Here is an 18,937-nt window from a genome sequence, read left to right as displayed (position 1 = left end):
TAGATCATCCATGAAAAATAAAAAGAAATCCAAGAAAGAATACATGGAATAAAAGAAATGGTTGTACAAATAAACTAGTAATTTATAATTAAATTTAAATTGATGTTGATAACTGTGGTTGTGAGGTCTAAATAATCACTGAGAAAGACTAATCAAAAAATTAATTTCTTAACATTATTGTCATTTGGAATAAGATTCACAATGCTACAAAACAGAAAAAAGGGAGGAAGCAGAAAAAGGCTACAGATAAAGATAATCTATCTCTAAAGATGAAAAGGTATCTTTGGTTTAAATGTGTATGATAATTTCCAAGCAACAAAGGAAGCACAGAAATAGCATGTATAATTTTCAAATCATTAGAAGGAAAGAATGAATCAGGAAAAAAAAAAGGAAAATGGGAAAAAAAAAAGCATAATCTATAGAGATAGGATAGGAAAAAGCCAACTATAAACAGTGTTAAGAGAAAAGAAAAACTGAAAACAATTAGTATACATCACAGAAAAGAGATCAAATTTTCTTAATATAAAGACCTATAAAATCAAGAAATCAAGATAATGACCAATCACACAATAGACATAGGTAAAAGGTATAAATAGGCAGTTCACAGAACAGGAAATAAAAATTACATGAATACACTTACACAAATATTCACCCTCATCACAAATTTTACAAATCTACAAAGGAAGAGAAAGGGGTATGGAGAAGCAACAACAAGCAGAGTTTACAGAAGACATAAAATTCCATGGGCAGGGAAAAAACTTCCCTATTATAAGACAAAGTCTCTTCAACGTAGGGAATGTGTAGGGGAATCAAAAGAACCCCAAATCCAACTATAAGCAATTAACAAGTGAAAGTGAAAGCTGCTCAGACATGTCCAACTCTTTGTGACCCCAAGGACTATACAGTCCATGAAATTCTCCAGGCCAGAATACTGTAGTGGGTAGCCTTTCCCTTCTCCTAGGGATCTTCCCAACACAGGGATCAAACCCAGGTCTCCCACATTGCAGGTGGATTCTTTACCAGCTGAGCCACAAGGGAAGCATAGCAAGGATGATAATAAAACTATTTAACAACTGATATGGCATAGATTTAAACAGGTCAGAATGAATGCCAGCCAGTATGCTGTAAACAGTTCATACTAATTAACTGTTAGTTCTATTTACGAAAGGTAAGTCTGTAACAAAATAATATATACAGGTTGAAATTATATATAAGGAATAAAACACAAATTCACAATCACACTGGGAGATTTTAACATGTCATTCAGAAGTTGATATGAAAAAAAAAAGAAGTTGATATGACCAAGATCTACAGCATAAAACAGTTTTGAATAATAATTTAAGACACTGATTTAATAAAGAACCTTTTACCCAAACAGTCAAGAATTCATGATCCTATGAACAACTATGGAATAGTTACAAAAAATGACTGTGAAATAGACCACAAAAATAATCACTAAAAAGAAGAAATTTCATAGACCGTATTTTTTGAGCATAATAAAACTAGATATTAGTGATAATAACAAAATTTTCCATTTGAAAAAAATTTTAAATTATGCTCAACATACACTTTTGGTTAAAATGAAAAAAAACTGAATTATCAAACTACAGATTTAAGAAAACTTCCTTATATACAGGAACTTAAAAAAATATAACAAATTACTAAGTATAACAAAAAAGAATCAGACTCACAGATATAAAGGACAAAATGGTTACCAGTGGCGAGAGGGAAGGGAGGAGGCAGAGAGGGAGGGGATGAAGAGGTACAAACTATTAGGTATAAAATAAGCCACAAGAACATATTGTACAACACAGAGAATATAGCCAATATTTTGTAACAACTATAAATGGAGTATAACCTCAAAAAATAGTGAATCACTATATTGTACACCTAAAACTTATATGATATGATACAACTATACTTCATAACCCCATCCACAGAGGAGCCTGGGAGGTTACAGTCTGTGGGGTCAAAGAGTTGGACACAACTGAGCACAAGGCATGTGACATGATATTTCATAAACAAGTATAGAATGGGACATGATTCAGTGACTGAACAACAACATACTTTATATGCTGCTGCTAAGTTGCTTCAGTCGTGTCCGACTCTGTGTGACCCCATGGACGGCAGCCCACCAGGCTCCCCCGTCCCTGGGATTTTCCAGGCAAGAGTACTGGAGTGGGTTACCATTTCCTTCTCCAATGCATGAAAGTGAAAAGCGAAAGGGAAGTCGCTCAGCCGTGTCCGACTGTTAGAGACCCCATGGACTGCAATCCACCAGGCTCCTCTGTCCATGGGATTTGCCAGGCAAGAGTACTGGAGTGGGTGCCATTGCCTTCTTCAATACTTCATATATATATATATATACATATATATATATATGTATATGTATATATACATATATATATACATATAATTTTTTTAAAAAAAGCTTCCTTAATCTGACCAAAGGCATATAGTGGAAACTTAAAGCAAACATCACTTAATGATAGGTAAATATTAAGTATATTAATGAAAATGAATAGAGTTTACAATAAAAGCTGATAATATTTTTCTATAAAGAGCTAGACAGTAAATATTTTAGACTTTATATGTCATAAGTTCAATTCTACTCTGTTCTTTTAATAAGCAGCCAGAGACAACATGTATATAAACAGGAATGGCTATGTTCCAATGAAACTTACTAGCAAAAACAGGCAATAAGCCAAATTTTCCATACAAAGAGTAGTTTGTAACCCCTGGGGTGGAGAGACTAGAAAAAGACCCATTTCTAAGAGAATTAAGATATGACAGACATGGGACTTCAAAACAGTGGGGAGGTGGAAGAAGACTGGCTTATTTAACAAATGGTTGTGGGAGAACAGAAAATTCATTCAGAAGAAAAAGTAAAAACCTACAAAAATATATTCCAAGTGCATTAACATTTTAAACATAAAAAGCAAAACTGTGAATGTACTAGAATACATGATAGAAAAATTATTTTTATAGTTTTGGGATAGGAAAGTCTTCTTAATAACCAAGACACAGAGCCAGAAAGCCATTAAAAAATATATATCATCATACTTGATAAAGGAAAAAGGAAAACTCTTAAAAGGGGGGAAGCAAACAAAAGACTTGGAAAATATTATTTAGAATACATAAATATATAGAACATACAAAAAACAGCAATAAAAAGAAAAACTGTAATCCATGAAAATATGATTAGAATAATAAAATCTTGTCACTGGATACAAGATCAATATACTGGTCAAGATCCATAGAGAGAGACTAACTTTATTTCTATATGCTAGCAATGAACAATCCAAAAATGAAATTAAGAAGCCAAATCTAGTCACAATGTCATCAAAAAGAATAAAAGATTAAAAATAAATTTAACAAAACAAGAGCAAAATTAGTACATTGGAAATCTGAAAACATTGCTGACCAACAACCTAAAGAAGATCTAAATAAATGTAGAGCCATTCCATGTTTATAGACTAGAAGACTCAATACTAATAAGACAGAAACTCTCCAAATATTGATATATCCAGTCAACACATTCCCTATCAAAATCTTAGGAGAACTTTCTGCGGAAACTGGCAAGATGATCCTAAAATTTACACAGAAATGCAAAGGATTCAGAATAGCGAAAACATTCTTGAAAAAAGAGCAAAATTTCAAAACTCAGATCTTCCTATTTCAAAACTTACTACAAAGCTACAGTAACTAAGACAATGTGGTATGAGCATAAGACCAGAAATATAGATCAGTCAGACAGAATTAGAAGTCTAGAAACAAACTCTTACAGTTAGGGTCAATTGACAGTCAACAAAGATGCCAGAACAATATAATGAGAAAAGGATAATCTTTACAATGAATAGCGTTGGGAAAATTGAATATCCGTATGTAAAAGGATGAATTTACTCAGTTACTTTAGGCATAAAAATTACCTCAAAAAGAACCATAGATATAAATGTAAAGGACAAAACTATAGAACTTTTAGAACAAAATAGAGGAACAAATCTTTATGACCTTGAGATAGGCAAACAGTTCTTAAAAAGGATGCTAAAAGCATAATCCATATTTGCAAATCATTTATTTGATTTTTTAAAAAACAAACATATCTAGAATATATAAAGAAGTCTTACAAGTCAATAATAAGAATACAAGCAACTAAATTTTATTTTTAAAATTTACTGTATTGAAGTATAGTTGATTTACAACGTTACATTAATTTCTGTTGTACAGCAAAGTGACTCAGTTACACATATCTATATACATTCTTTTTTATACTGCTTTCTATGATGGTTTATCACAGGATACTGAATATAGCTCCCTGTGCTACACAGCAGAACCTTGTTGTTTACCCAGCTCTATATGACAGTTTGCACCTGCTAATCTGAAACTCTCAATCCATCCCTCCCCCATGGCAACCACAAGCCTGTTCTCTATGTCTGTGAGTCGATTTCTGTTTCATAAACAAGTTTATTTGTATCATATATTAGATTCTACACATTAAGTGATATTATATGGTATTTGTCTTTCTCTTTTTGACTTACTTCACTGAGTATGATCATCTCTAGGTCTATCCATGTTATTGCAAATAGCAGTATTTCCTTCTTTTTCATGGCCAAGTGATATTCCATTGTATATACGTACCACTTCTTCTTTATCCATCCATCTGTCTATGGACATTTAGGTTGTTTCCATGCCTTGGGTATTGTGAACTGTGCTGCTATGAACATAGGTGTGCAATGTATCTTTTTGAATTATAGTTTTTTCTGGAAAAATGCCCAGGAGTGGGATTGTTGGATCATATGACAACTTTTAGTTTTTTTAGAAACTTCCATACTGTTTTCCATAGTGGCTATACCAATTCATATTCCCATCAACAGTGTAGGAGAGTTTCCTTTTCTCCATACCCTCTCGAGCATTTGTTATTTGTAGACTTTTTAATGATGGTCATTCTGACCAGTGTGAGGTGGTACCTGATTGTTATCCTGATTTGCATTTCTCTAATAATTAGCAAGGTTCAGCACCTTTTCTTGTGCCTATTGGCCATCTATATCAAACAATTTAATTTCAAAATGAACAAAGATTTGAAAAGAAATTTCACCAAAGAAGATATATAAATGGCTAAAAAGCTCATGAAAAGAAACTCAACATCATTGGTCAATAGGGAAATGCAAACCAAAACCATAATAAGACATGACCTTATACCCACTAGGTTGGCTACAGTCAAAAAGACAGACAATAACAAATGTTAGCATTTGATGTGGAAAATTTGGAACCCTTATACATTGCTGGTGGGAAGGTAAAATGGTAGTCACTGGAAAACAGTCCAGTAGTGCTTAAAAGTTAAATATAAATTTCCCACATGACTCATCAGTTCTATTACTAGGTATCTAATCGAGAGCAATGAATACATATCCATAGAAAGACTTGTAGGCAGATGATAACAGCATTATTATAAGAGCCCCAAATTGGAAACAATCCAAATCATCAACTGATGACAGATAAATAAAATGTGACATACCAGTACAATGGAGTATTGTTCAACAATAAAAAGGAAAAAACATTTGCTACATGCTACAGTATGGTTGAACCTCAATATTACGCTAAGTGAAAGAAGATAAATGCACAAAATCACATGTATATGAAATGTTCAGAAAAGCTAATCTGAGAGACAGAAAGTAGTCTGGTAGTTACGTGGGTATTGGTATGGGAATAAGGACTGACTGCAAATGGATAAGAAGTTTCTTATAGTAACTCATATATATGGAATCTAGGAAAGCAGTCCTGGTGAACCTATTTACAGAGAAGAAATGGAAACGCAGATATAGAGAATGGACTTGTGGACACAGAGAGGGGAGGAGAGGCTAGGAGAAATTGCGAGAGTGGCACTGACATAGGTGGGAAACTGCTATGTAACACAGAGAGAGCCCAGCAGGCACTCTGTGATGACCTAGATGAGTGGAATGTGGAGCAAGGGAGGCTACAGAGAGAGGGGAGATATATATATATATATATAATTATGACTGATTCGAGCTGATATACAGCAGAAATCATTGTCTGAACCACCAGGGAAGCTCATAGAGACTATCACAACACTGTAAAGCAATTATCCTCCAATAAAAAAAGTTTCTTTTTGGAATGATGGAAATATTCTAGAATTGGATGGTGGTGATGGTTACACAACACTATAAATTACTAAAAATCTATGAATTGTACATATAAAAAAGATGAATGTTATGGTATATTATCAATTTTTAAACAAAAATAAATGTGGACCTAAACAATTTCAGAGTAGGAATTGTAACTATTCAATAAGCACTGTTAATTAAGCTCATTTATAGTTTAAAAATAAATCTAAATAAACCTATGAAATATATTTCACCAATTATGTTGGCAAGAACTAAGAAGAGTGAGATGATTCAGTATTGCCAGGGGTGTAAGGCACTCTTGTATGCTGCCATTAGGAGTATAAAATTGTTCCATCTCTTTGGACGTTGATTCAGGAGAACCTAACTAGAACTAACACCCAAAAGAGATGTCCTTTTCATTATCGGGGACTGGAATGCAAAAGTAGGAAGTCAAGAAATATCAGTAACAGACAAATTTGGCCTTGGAGTACAGAATAAAGCAGGGCAAAGGCTAATAGAACTTTGCCAGGAGAATATACTGGTCATAGCAAACACCCTCTTCCAACAACACAAGAGAAGACTCAACACATGGGCATCACCAGATGGTCAACACCAAAATCAGACTGACTATTATTTGCAGCCAAAGATGGAGAAGCTCTGTAGTCAGCAAAAATGAGACCAGGAGCTGACTGTGGCTCAGATCATGAACTCCTTACTGCTAAATTCAGAGTTAAATTGAAGTGGGGAAAACCACTAGACCATTCAGGTATGACCTAAATCAAATCCCTTATGATTATACAGTGGAGGTGAGAAACAGATTTAAAGGACTAGATCTGATAGATAGAGTGCCTGATGAACTATAGATGGAGGTTCATGACATTGTACAGGAGACAGGGATCAAGACCATCCCCATGGAAAAGAAATGCAAAAAAGCAAAATGGCTGTCTGAGGAGGCCTTACAAACAGCTGTGAAAAGAAGAGAAGCAAAACGCAAAGGAAAAAAAGATACCTATTTGAATGCAGAGTTCCAAAAAATAGCAAGTAGAGATAAGAAAGCCTTCCTTCCTCAGTGATCAGTGCAAAGAAATAGAGGAAAATAAAATGGGAAAGACTAGAGATCTCTTCAAGAAAATTAGAGATACCAAAGGAACATTTCATGCAAAAATGGGCTCAATAAAGGACAGAAATCATATGGACCTAACAGAGGCAGAAGATATTAAGAAGAAGAGGCAAGAATACACAGAAGAACTATACAAAAAAGATCTTCACGACCCAGATAATCACGAGGGTGTGATCACTCACCTAGAGCCAGACATCCTGGAATGTGAAGTCAAGTGGGCCTTAGGAAGCATCACTATGAACAAAGCTAGTGGAGGTGATAGAATTCCAGTTGAGCTATTTCAAATTCTGAAAGATGATGCTGTCAAAGTGCTGCACTCAATGTGTCAGCAAATTTGGAAAATTCAGCAGGGGCCACAGGACTGGAAAAGATCAGTTTTCATTCCAATTCCAACGAAAGGCAATGCCAAAGAATGCTCAAACACTGTGCAACTGTATTCATCTCATACGCTAGTAAAGTAATGCTTAAAATTCTCCAACCCAGGCTTCAACAATACGTGAACCATGAACTTCCAGATGTTCAAGCTGGTTTTAGAAAAGGCAGAGGAATCAGAGATCAAATTGCCAACATCTGCTGGATCATGGAAAAAGCAAGAGAGTTCCAGAAAAACATCTATTTCTGCTTTATTGACTATGCCAAAGCCTTTGACTGTGGGATCACAACAAACTGTGGAAAATCTTCAAGCGATGGAAATACCAGGCCACCTGACCTGCCTCTTGAGAAACCTATATGCAGGTCAGGAAGAAACAATTAGAACTCTACATGGAACAAGAGACTGGTTCCAAATAGGAAAAGGAGTACGTCAAGGCTGTATATTGTCACCCTGCTTATTTAACTTATATGGAGAGTACATCATGAGAAACACTGGGCTGGATGAAGCACAAGCTGGAATCAAGATTGCCGGGACAAATATCAATAACCTCAGATACACAGATGACACCACCCTTATGGCAGAAAGTGAAGAGGAACTAAAGAGCCTCTTGATGAAAGTGAAAGAGGAGAGTAAAAAAGTTGGCTTAAAGCTCAACATTCAGAAAACGAAGATCATGGCATTTGGTCCCATCACTTCATGGGAAATAGATAGGGAAACAGTGGCTGACTTTATTTTTTGGGGCTCCAAAATCACCGCAGATGGTGACTACAGCCATGAAATTAAAAGACACTTACCCCTTGGAAGGAAAGTTATGACCAACCTAGATAGCATATTCAAAAGCAGAGACATTACTTTGTCAACAAAGGTCCATCTAGTCAAGGCTATGGTTTTTCCAGTGGTCATGTATGGATGTGAGAGTTGGACTATGAAGAAAGCTGAGCACAGAGAACTGATGCTTTTGAACTGTGGTGTTGGAGAAGATGCTTGAGAGACGCTTGGACTGCAAGGGGATCCAACCAGTCCTTCCTAAAGGAAATCAGTCCTGGGTGTTTATTGGAAGGAATGATGTTGAAGCTGAAACTCCAATATTTTGACCACCTGATGCAAAGAGCTGACTCATTTGAAAAGACCCAGATGTTGGAAAAGCTTGAAGGCAGGAGGAGAAGGGGACGACAGAGGATGAGATGGTTGGATGGCATCACCAACTCAATGGACATGAGTTTGGGTAAACTCCCAGAGTTGGTGATGGACAAGGAGGCCTGGAGTGCTGTGGTTCATGGGGTCACAAAGAGGCGGCCATGACTGAACGACTGAACTGAACTGAACTGAACAAAGTTAAAATGTATCCTTGATCATCACCATCTCCTTCCCAATTCCATTTATAAGTATCAATCCCAGAAAAAAATTCATATTATGCAAAAACTATAATAGCAAAATGGAAATATTTAAGTGTCCATCTGTAGGGGAATGGTTAGATAATTTGTATAACTCAGACTACTTTTCCACTGTTAATAACAGGGCAATCCATATCTACTGCCATGTAAAGATATATTATTAAAAGTAAACAAACAAACAAAAAAACTCAAGTAAACACCCAAAGTCCTAAAGCAAAAGGAAAGCTCTCACTTATATTAAAAAAAAAAAAAAAAAAAGAGTAGAATCAGATTAACATTCCCAAGTCCCTTCTCCCAGAAAGCAAAACATGTATCCTTGCATCACCCACTCAGGTCTTGGCCTTACAGCTTGCTTTGAACAATGGAATGTCAACAGAAATGAATGTGCTGGCTTTAATCAAGGCTTTAAAAAGCATCACATGTATCTAGTTATTCTCTCAAGCAGCATAAACTTGAGAAGCTTACCCTTAACACAACAAAAACTGACTAATACAATGTGTTATATGAAAAAGGTCCCAAACATACACATCAAATTGAATTATGTGTGCCTTCCTATGTTGGGGAACAGAGATCCTGTGAAAAAGAACTTTGTACATTGTCTGATTCCTTGAATTTCACAAGTCATTATCTCAAAACAAATCTGTTTAATGGAAAAATGAAAAAAGACATGTACTAAAAGTATCTGGATTAGTATGGGGAATACATAATTTTCCTCTTTTTCTCTAGTTTCCAAATTTTCTACGTGTTTCAGCATATGTTATTTTTTTCAAGTTTGTAGGGAAAAAAAAGGTAAGGCTCTAAGATTAATCTCATGTAGGTAAAAAGACACATTATAATGGTGATGACAACTACTGATATTGCTGATGGCAACTTGAAAGTGCTTTGAAAATTATGCCAATGATCTTATTTAGCAATCACAATGACACTGGAAGGTATGTATTTAATCACACCCAGAAAACAGGCTTAGATTACTTCCACCAAAGGACACATACATGGTAAGCAGTGAATCAGAAAACAGTCCTGTGGACTCTAAACCTCCAAATCCTGAATGCTATAATGACCATGTGATCAAAACATTATGCAAAAAGAAAAGAGGCAGTGATTAATTCTGTTTGAAAAAAGAAGAGGATTGGTTCTAAAGGTATTTGCTTGTGTGAACCACTCTTAACAGCTTCCTATGTGAAAAATGGAAATGAAGGCCTTCATTTGCTATTCAGATTTTTGTCACCAAATTCCCTGAGAAATATAATTTGTAAATAACCATTTGTTACCTTTCATTATCACTTACAACAACTAAAACACATTATGGCTCAACATATACAATATAACTGTCACAAGCAGTTATATTAATACCAATTTAGTAAGATGATTTGGTTAAAAAAGGCACAGTTTTGAAAATTGATATACTCCAGGGACTAAGGAAAAATCACAAAAGGACACAAATTTGTTCACTGTTAGGTTCAAATGCAAAGGGATAAGCTTCATTGCTTTTAATAATTAAAGATGGAAGAAATTACATGTTCTTAATCTAAACCATAAAATAAACATTTGATCTGAAAAAGTGTTGGCATACCTGGGAACATTATTGTTTGAATCTTCACTTTCATTTGCCAAGCCACCAAACAAATAGCATTTGTTACCATATAAAGAGAAGCTATGTCCCAGTCGAGGACAAGGAGGTAAACCAGAAGAAGGGGGATGGGGTTTCACTTTTTTCCATAACCAACGACTTGCCTAAAAAAAGAACATAAATACACTAAGACAAAATCACGAAACATTCCTGTTAAAATACTAAAATATCATACCAATACATTTTAATCTGAATCCAATCAGAAGGCTTCAATAAACTACTTTGGGGACAAATGACAAATAACTAAATAAATTCTGAAATTAAAATGGGTGTTCCAACAGAAAATCAGTCTAGTCTTCCATATTCACAGCTTTCCACAATGGCAAACTAAGCTAATAATCATTAACACTAGTAATCATAAAATATTGGGTTAGCCAAAAAGTTTGTTAGAGTTTTTCAGCAACATATCATGGGGAAACTCAAACAAACTTTTGGCCAACCCAATATTTTCCAAATGAGGAATTCAAAATTATTTACAACTTTAAGATTACATGTAACTTATGCACTCTCACCTTTTGAAATTAGTTAATCCATGAATGGTATATATTTTAATCTTTAAATAAACATAAAGATCATAAAAAACAACTTTTTTTTCTTGGCCACACCACAGGGCATGTGGGATCTTAGTTCCCCAACCAGGGACAGAACCTGTGCTCCCTGCAGTGGAAATGCAGAGTCTTAACCACTGGCCTGCTACGGAAGTCCAATGTAAAGATCAAACCAAACTCCAATGTAACAAACCAAACTCCAAAACTTACTCTCTAGTCATGGATTGAAATTTTTTGAAATGAACTGCTTATTAACAGGCATAATCCATCTACATCTGCCAACTACCAAACACCCTCATGATCACAGCCTTGGGAATATAAGCACAGTTTAGGAATAAAAATTAGTCAGGGCTGTCACAGTGGGTTCTGAGCCGGTTCATTGGAGAGTCAAATTGGAAGGCTATCTGAAACTGTTACCTCTTCTGTATGCATTGCCAGGGTTGGGGGTGGGTGGGGGTGGGGATGGGGATTATTAGTGTTAGAGGAATAATTTTTATAACTAAGGCAGAAGTTTTCCAAAAGGTATGGTCCGGGGGATCAGCAGCAGGTGTGAATTTAGTAGGAATGCAAATTCTCTGTAGACAATACTGATTCAGAAACTGAGGGCGGGGCTCAGCAATCTGTTTTCGCAAACCCGCCCCCTGCTTCTGTTGCAGGCTAAAGCTTAAGAAAGACTGTACTAAGATACAAAAGCCCAAATATAACTTGTACAACTGATGCTAAGTAACAGATATCTTAATGTTACAAATGTTGCACTGGGTATTGGAAAAAGAATTACATTAGAAACTTTGGCTTTTTAGTGAAGTGGAAATGTTTTCCTTGAAGCTATAAAATGTGGAGCTCACACTTATCTTCAGCATGTTAATGAAATATTTTGCAATCTTTCAAAGAATTAAGAGCAATATCATTATTACCATTTCAGTCTGAGATAATAAATTTGAAATACACTTACTTGTAACTCATATAACTCATTGCTGTATCTTCCATATTCAACCATTCCCCCAAATACTAATATTCTGGTACCATCACAGACAAATCCATGGGCAGCGCAACCTGGAGGGATGTCTCCTCTAACAGCTGGTAGGAACCACTGATTTGTAACTAGTAGCCAAAATAAAATGAAAACCAATTATAATAAAGTTATCATAAACTATGAGTATGTACTTTTATAAGGATCGTTTATATCATTGGTTCTTAACTGGAAATGATTTTGCGCGGTCAGGGACAAATAAAAAATTTTTAGCTGTCATAGTGGAAGGGCGAGAGTACTACTAGCAGCTAGTGGGTAGAGGATTAGGACTGCCAAACATCTTACAATACACAGTATCCGTGTGCTTAGTCGCTCAGTCGTGTCTGACTCTGCTACACCATGGGCTGTAGCCCGCCAGGCTCCTCTTGCATGGGGATTCTTCAGGCAAGAATACTGGAGTGGGTTGCCATGCCCTCCTCCAGGGGACCTTCTCAACCCAGTGACCGAACCCACGTCTCCGCATTTCAGGCCAATTCTTTACCGTCTGAGCCACCAGGGAAGCCCAATGCACAGTAAAGCCCCCTAAAACCAAAAATTATCCGGTTCAAATGTCAATAGACATGCTGCTGAAAAACCTTGATCTATATATCATTTCATTTCTCAACAAAAACCCTACCTGGGGAGTATCATCCTCTCCATTTTACAAGTGAAAAATCTGACACTTAGGTTAACTTTAGCGCGGATCCTAAGCAACTGGCAGAGCAAAATTCAAACTCGGTCTAACTTAACTTCAAAGCCAAGATTTTCACATTCTACCGAAGTACCGATTAACTTTCTAACTTTTTAAGTTGGGGTGCCAGAAGGAGGAGAAGGTGAGAAAATAAAAAATTTCTCCTACTCCACCATTTTATTCATTTCTAAATGACAGCTACAATTAAGCTATTCGGCCAGAGAAAAGTTAAGGACCGCGACGCTGATCTGAAACTCATTAATTAACGTTACACCAAGAAAACAGCTTTCTTATGACAGTTGGTGTATTTACAAGTGGGAAAAAAATGAAATTCCAACCTCCCTTATATTCCACAGAGGTACTCAAGGGCAAGGGCCTCCGCGGCCTGAGGCATTTCTCATCCGCAGTGGTGCTGAAGCCGACGGCCCTCCCAGATCGCCGAGCGCCGAACGGCTGAGCTTGGGCACACACACCGAACTGCGCAGACCCGGGCGCCGGTCTCACCCACGAACCACTTCCCCGCCAGTTAAGAGCGCTGAGAACGGGGTAAATATCTTGACTGCCACCTGCCAGATACGGGGCTCAACTGGGGGTGAAAGTACCAGAAGGCCTTTCCTTTTCCCTCTTCATTTTCCCTATATTCTCTTCCTACGAAGGAAGGAAAGCAAAGACAGGAAAGGCCCCGAGGAGCGCTCGTTTGGAGTTGGGTTTTGACAGGGAGGGATCTCGGGGCACCGGAGCGGGCGAGACTTCGGGAAGAGGCCCAGGCGGGTGGAAACAGTCTTTCTCGCCTACGTCCGCCAGCAGCGTTGGCGCGGGCCGGGAGGGGGGCGTCCACGACCGTCTGCCAGAGGGCCGGCGCGCCCCGCTCCGGGGCCGGTTCCGCCCCAGCGCAACCCGGGGAAACGGCGCTACGGCCCGAGACGCTGCGGGAGCGGGGCCGCCCAGCCGAGCCGCACTCTTCGCCGCCGGTCGGAGAAGGCAGTGACCCGGCGGTGACAGCTGTCAGGGCCGCGGCCGCCGCCTCGTCTCCCCTCCCCCTCCGCGGCTCCCGCAGGAGGGGCCGAAGAACCGCCGCCGCGCCTACCGGTGTTGTAGACGTGCAGCTCATCCGCGATGCCCTCGTTGCCCCCTCCAAAGATGATCATCAGCTCCCGGATGGCCACCGCTCGGTGTCCGTGCCGGGCGCGGGGGACCGGCCCCGTGAAGGAGGAAACCCGCCTCCAGTTGAGGAGGCTGGGAGCCGCCATCTTCCCAACCCCCGCCCCTCTGCCCACAATGCACCGCGCCCGCTCCGGCGCCGCTACTCCCGGGGGAGGGCGGGGACCGGCCTCCAGCTGTGCGCTTGGGGCGAGGGACGGTACCCCAAGGTGGGGATGATGGTCACGTGACCGCGGGGGTCCAGGGCAAGGCTGGAAGGCTGTGAGGAGCGGAACGGAGCGGGGCGGGGCAGGGTGGGGGGCGAGGTACTGGAAGGGAGTACCGCCCCTACCCCCGGGCGACGTGGCTGGTCTTGGCACCCGGGGCAGCGGATTTTAGGATGGAAAGAAATTTCCTGCTGACCAGTCTCCCCTCCCCACCCAGTACCTCCAGTTTTGTGTTTGCAGGAGAAGATGGAGCGTTTCCCTTTACGGTCACTTTAATTGAGCATCTAGGATGTGCAGGCGAGTCAGACCCTTTAATCTATGACAGCACAGCAAGAGAAAAGCTCGCTTAGAGGTTTTGAAGTGCCGGGAGCGGGGCGAGAGGAGAGGGGAGTTGGTCTCCGCAGAGGGCGTGACATGCGTGCCCAGGCGCCGCGAGGATGCCCACGAAGGCGGGGGCATGGGGGGACCCGGGCGGGGGTGATGAGGGGTAGGGAGAGGCGGGCGGGGGTGATCGGGCGTTGGGGATAGGGGGAGCCGGTCTGGGGAAGGGAGGGAATCTGGACCATGACCGGGGGTCTGCGAGCGCCGCGTGCCGCCTGCAGCTAACTCTGGAGGGAAGACCGGAGCCAAGCTTGCCAAGACAAATAGGGCAGATCAGATTTGGAGGGTGCCATGCCAAGAAGTTTAGGAACGGTGAGCCGCGAAAGCTGTTTTGTTTAAGCAGGTGGGAGATTATGTATAGATTTCTGTTTTATTGTTGTCAGACGTTTGAGGGTATTTCATTGACAAGCACTGTCCTCCTTGCCTTATATGTGTTAACTCATGATTCTCCCAACAATCCAGTGAAGTGGGTGCTGTTTTCTCCTTTTAGTGAATGGAGAAATGAGGCACAGAAAAGTAATTTTCTCGTGGGCTCCCAGCAGAGAAGAATTAGGGCCAGGATTCAAAGGCACAACTTCTGATTCCAGAGCCCCAACCCCTAACCACTATACCATACTTCCTCTGAATGCAGTCATGCTGCTAAGTCACTTCAGTCGTGTCTGACTCTGTGCGACCCCATAGACGGCAGCCCACCAGGCTCCCTTTTCCCTGGGATTCTCCAGGCAAGAACATCAGAGTGGGTTGCCATTTCCTTCTCCAGTGCATGAAAGTGAAAAATCATAGTGAAGTCGTTCAGTCGTGTCCGACTCTTAGCGACCCCGTGGACTGCAGCCTACCCGGCTCCTCCGTCCATGGGATTTTCCAGGCAAGAGTACTGGAGTTGGGTGCCATTGCCTTCTCCGGAATGCAGTCATAAGTAACCCTTCTAAGTCTGGGCTGCCTTGTGATCTGGTCCTATAAAGAATCACACTCAAAGTCTTGGGCCGGGGAGGGAGGAGCCTGGGGGGGAAGGGGAGCTGGGGTGGTGGGGGTGGGGGTGGGGAATTAAAGCAATTTAAATCCCTACCTCACATTCTTAAGATATCAAAGAGGGAATACACATAGTGTAGACCAAATTTCCTAAAATTTTGGTTTTCCTTCTCTTATTTTAGTTTCTTTCATATGCCTAGCTCATCTCCTGTTCCCAACTCTCTCAAACCTAACCATGCCTCTCCCACCTTCTCATTCATCTAAACTTCCTTTTGAGAGGTCATTCTCTTCCTTTTAAGAAGGAATTCTTACTATTCTTTACAGCTCCTGTTTCTCAAATTTTTACTCTTGCTGATTAATGCCTGAACCTCATAATATGGTCAAAGAGACCTTGGAATAGGAAGATGGCTGGAAACAAAGCAAGCTATGAATATTTATGTACTGATTTGTTGTTGTTGTTGTTACATACATACCATGGGCTTTTAACTGTTTTGGTTATATATTTTTTATCTGAAACAATACTGGAAAAGTTGGGATAGAGCAATGAGTTTTTCATAAAACATTAAATATTTCGTTTAAAGAACTGTACTTTATTCTGAGAGTTTAGTGTTAAAATGTCCTAGCTTTTATAAATGATTCTTGTAAGTGAATGGTAGTTTGTTTTGCTTTTGTTTTAATGTCCTTATAGCAAAAGACTAAGGGTAAAATTAAAAGTTGCAAACCCAATGTTGATACTCAGATTTTAAAAAATCCAAACTGGTGTATGATATTTGAAAGTCTGAAAACCTCTGAACTAAGAGAAAGATGAAGGCAAAATGTTAAGACAAAAGAGATTACAAGTGATAACTGCTTGCTTAGATAAGGAGCTTCAGGATGGTGGGACAGGTCTGTATTAGTTTCCTAAGACTGCTATAATGAAGTACCACAAACCATGTGGATTAAAACCACAGAAAGGTGCTGTCTCACACTTCTAGGGTCTAGAAATCAAAAATTAAGGTATCAGCAGGGACATGATCCCTCTGAAACCTGTAGGGAAGGATTCTTCCTTGCCTTTCTAACTTCTGGTGGTGACTCTCAATCATAGACCTTCCTTGGTTTGTAGCCGCATCACTCCAACTTCTGCCTCCATCCTCATATGGTGTCCTCCCTGGTCTGTGTCTCTTTTCCTTTTCTTAGAAGGTCATTAGTCATATCACATTAGGGCCCACCTGCTGACCTCATCTTAACCTGTTTACAGCTGCAAAGACCTTGTGTTCAAATGTCACAATCACAGCTTATTGGGCATTAGAACTTCACATACCTTTTTGGGGGACACATTTCAATATGTGACAAGATGCTTAATCCACTATGAAAGATATTTTAACAGAGTACCTATGACTCAGCTCAGCTCTGCTTAAATGAGAAGTCTAGAATAGGTCCCCAGTTTTCAAGAAAGCTACCTTCAATCTTTGAAACTTTATGAATGCAAGTTGCCATCTAGGAGAAGAGTGTAGAAAGGGAAGAGTGAGGCAGAATAGCACCCTAAAGAAACCAACTTCTAAGTGATAAAGACAGAAGGAGGCTCTCATGAACGAAATGGGGAACAAATAGCCGGAGAAGTCAAAAGGGAACTGGGTGAGGGCGATGTCAAAGAAGCCGCAGGCAAAGGGGCTTTCACAGAGCGGAAGTGGTTATCAAAGCCAAGAGCCATAGAGAGGTCAGATAAGAAAAAGACCAAGAAGCAGCATCTGCTGAATTTGCAGACAAGGAGGTTATTAATGGCCTAGATTAAAATACTTAGTGGAGTGGGAGGAGGGAAGCCACAGAAGATCGAAGAATGAATAACAAGTGGGGCTGCACAGATAACATGTATACTTTACTTCTTACACAGACTTGCCCTTGAAAGGAAAGAAAAAACAGTGGCTGGAGGGGAGGAATGGCTGCGTACAGAGCAAGCTGTTCTTATTCTTTTCCAGGGATGAAACGTGAACATGATTGTGGTCCTGAGGAAGAATCCAGATGAAAAGGTTAGAGATGTCTTAGACAGTTTAGGCTACTGTAGCACTGCAGGCTGGATGGTTTCTAAACAACCCACGTTTATTCCTCACAGTTCTTGAGGCGGGAAGACTTGGGTGCCAGCATGGTCAGATTCTGATGAAGACTCGCTTGCAAGTTTCACACTGCTGACCTCTCACTCTTTCCTATCGGGTGAAAAGGATGAGGGCGCTCTCTGGGATCTCTTATAAGGGCATCAATTCCATTCATGAGGGCCCCACTTTCATGACCTTAGATCAAGAGCAGAGGTTCTACATCCTAACACCATCACTTTGGGGTGTGAGGATTTCAACATTTGAATTTGGATGGGGATACAAACATTTCTGTTCAGTTCAGTCCCTCAGTTGTATCCAACTCTTTGCGACCCCGTGGACTGCAGCATGCCAGGCTTCCCTGTCCATCACTGGCTCCCAGAGCTTGCTCAAACTCATGACCATCAAGCTGGTGATGTCATCCAACCATCTCATCCTTTATTTCCCCCTTCTCCTTCTGCCTTCAATCTTTCCCAGCATCAGGGTCTTTTCCAGTAAGTCAGTTCTTTGCATCAGGTGGCTAAAGTATTGGAGCTTCAGCTTCAACACCTATCCTTCCAGTGAATATTCAGGACTGATTTCCTTTAGGATGGACTGGTTTGATCTCCTTGCTGTCCAAGGGACCCTCAAGAGTCTTCTCCAACACCACAGTTCAAAAGCATCAATTCTTCAGCGCTCAGCTTTCTTTATGGTTCAAATCTCATATCCATACATCAGTTCAGTTCAGTTCAGTTGCTCAGTCGTGTCCAACTCTTTGCAACCCCATGGACTGCAGCACAACAGGCCTCCCTGTCCATCATCAACTCCCAGAGTTTACACAGACTTGTGTTCATTGAATCAGTGATGCCATCCGACCAGCTCATCCTCTGTCATCCTCTTCTGCTCCTGCCTTCAATCTTTCCCAGCATCAGGGTCTTTTCAAATGAGTCAGTTCTTCACATCAGGTGGCCAAAATATTGGAGTTTCAGCTTTAACATCAGTCCTTCCAATGAATATTCATGACTGATTTCCTTTAGGACGGATTGGTTGGATCTCCTTGGAGTCCAAGGGACTCTCAAGAGTCTTCTCCAACACCACAGTTCAAAAGCATCAATTCTTCAGTGCTCAACTTTCTTTATAGTTCAACTCTCACATCCATACATGACTACTGGAAAAACCATAGCCTTGACTAGGTAGACCTTTGTTGACAAAGTAATCTCTCTGCTGTCTAGGTTGGTCATAACTTTTCTTCCAAGGTGTAAGCATCTTTTAATTTCATGGCTGCAGT

The 18,937-nt window shown here is 40.0% G+C and overlaps 2 protein-coding genes across 3 annotated transcripts in view; one reads left to right on the top strand and one right to left on the bottom strand.

Annotated features, from left to right (window-relative positions):
* Positions 1 to 14,168, bottom strand: part of HCFC2 (host cell factor C2) — a 43,660-nt gene extending 29,492 nt beyond the window's left edge. Inside the window, exons 1-4 of one of the 2 annotated variants that reach the window (XM_069585212.1) lie at positions 13,226 to 13,922; positions 12,503 to 12,739; positions 12,140 to 12,288; positions 10,583 to 10,743 (exon numbers count right to left, since the gene is read on the bottom strand). In XM_069585212.1, coding sequence (XP_069441313.1) covers positions 10,583 to 10,743; positions 12,140 to 12,184 — 206 coding nt within the window. In that variant the 5' untranslated portion in view covers positions 12,185 to 12,288; positions 12,503 to 12,739; positions 13,226 to 13,922. Of the gene's footprint in view, positions 1 to 10,582; positions 10,744 to 12,139; positions 12,289 to 12,502; positions 12,740 to 13,225; positions 13,923 to 13,974 lie in introns of those variants that run through there. The other variant, XM_069585211.1, reaches the window with a different exon arrangement.
* Positions 13,277 to 18,937, top strand: part of GLT8D2 (glycosyltransferase 8 domain containing 2) — a 53,557-nt gene continuing 47,896 nt past the window's right edge. Inside the window, exon 1 of the mRNA XM_069585232.1 lies at positions 13,277 to 13,433. The gene's annotated coding sequence lies outside the window, so the exon portion shown is untranslated. The remainder of the gene's footprint in view (positions 13,434 to 18,937) is intronic.

This window comes from Ovis canadensis, chromosome 3, assembly GCF_042477335.2.
Source record: "Ovis canadensis isolate MfBH-ARS-UI-01 breed Bighorn chromosome 3, ARS-UI_OviCan_v2, whole genome shotgun sequence".
NCBI classification, from domain to species: Eukaryota; Metazoa; Chordata; class Mammalia; order Artiodactyla; family Bovidae; genus Ovis; species Ovis canadensis.
This window is presented reverse-complemented; position numbering and strand designations above follow the sequence as displayed.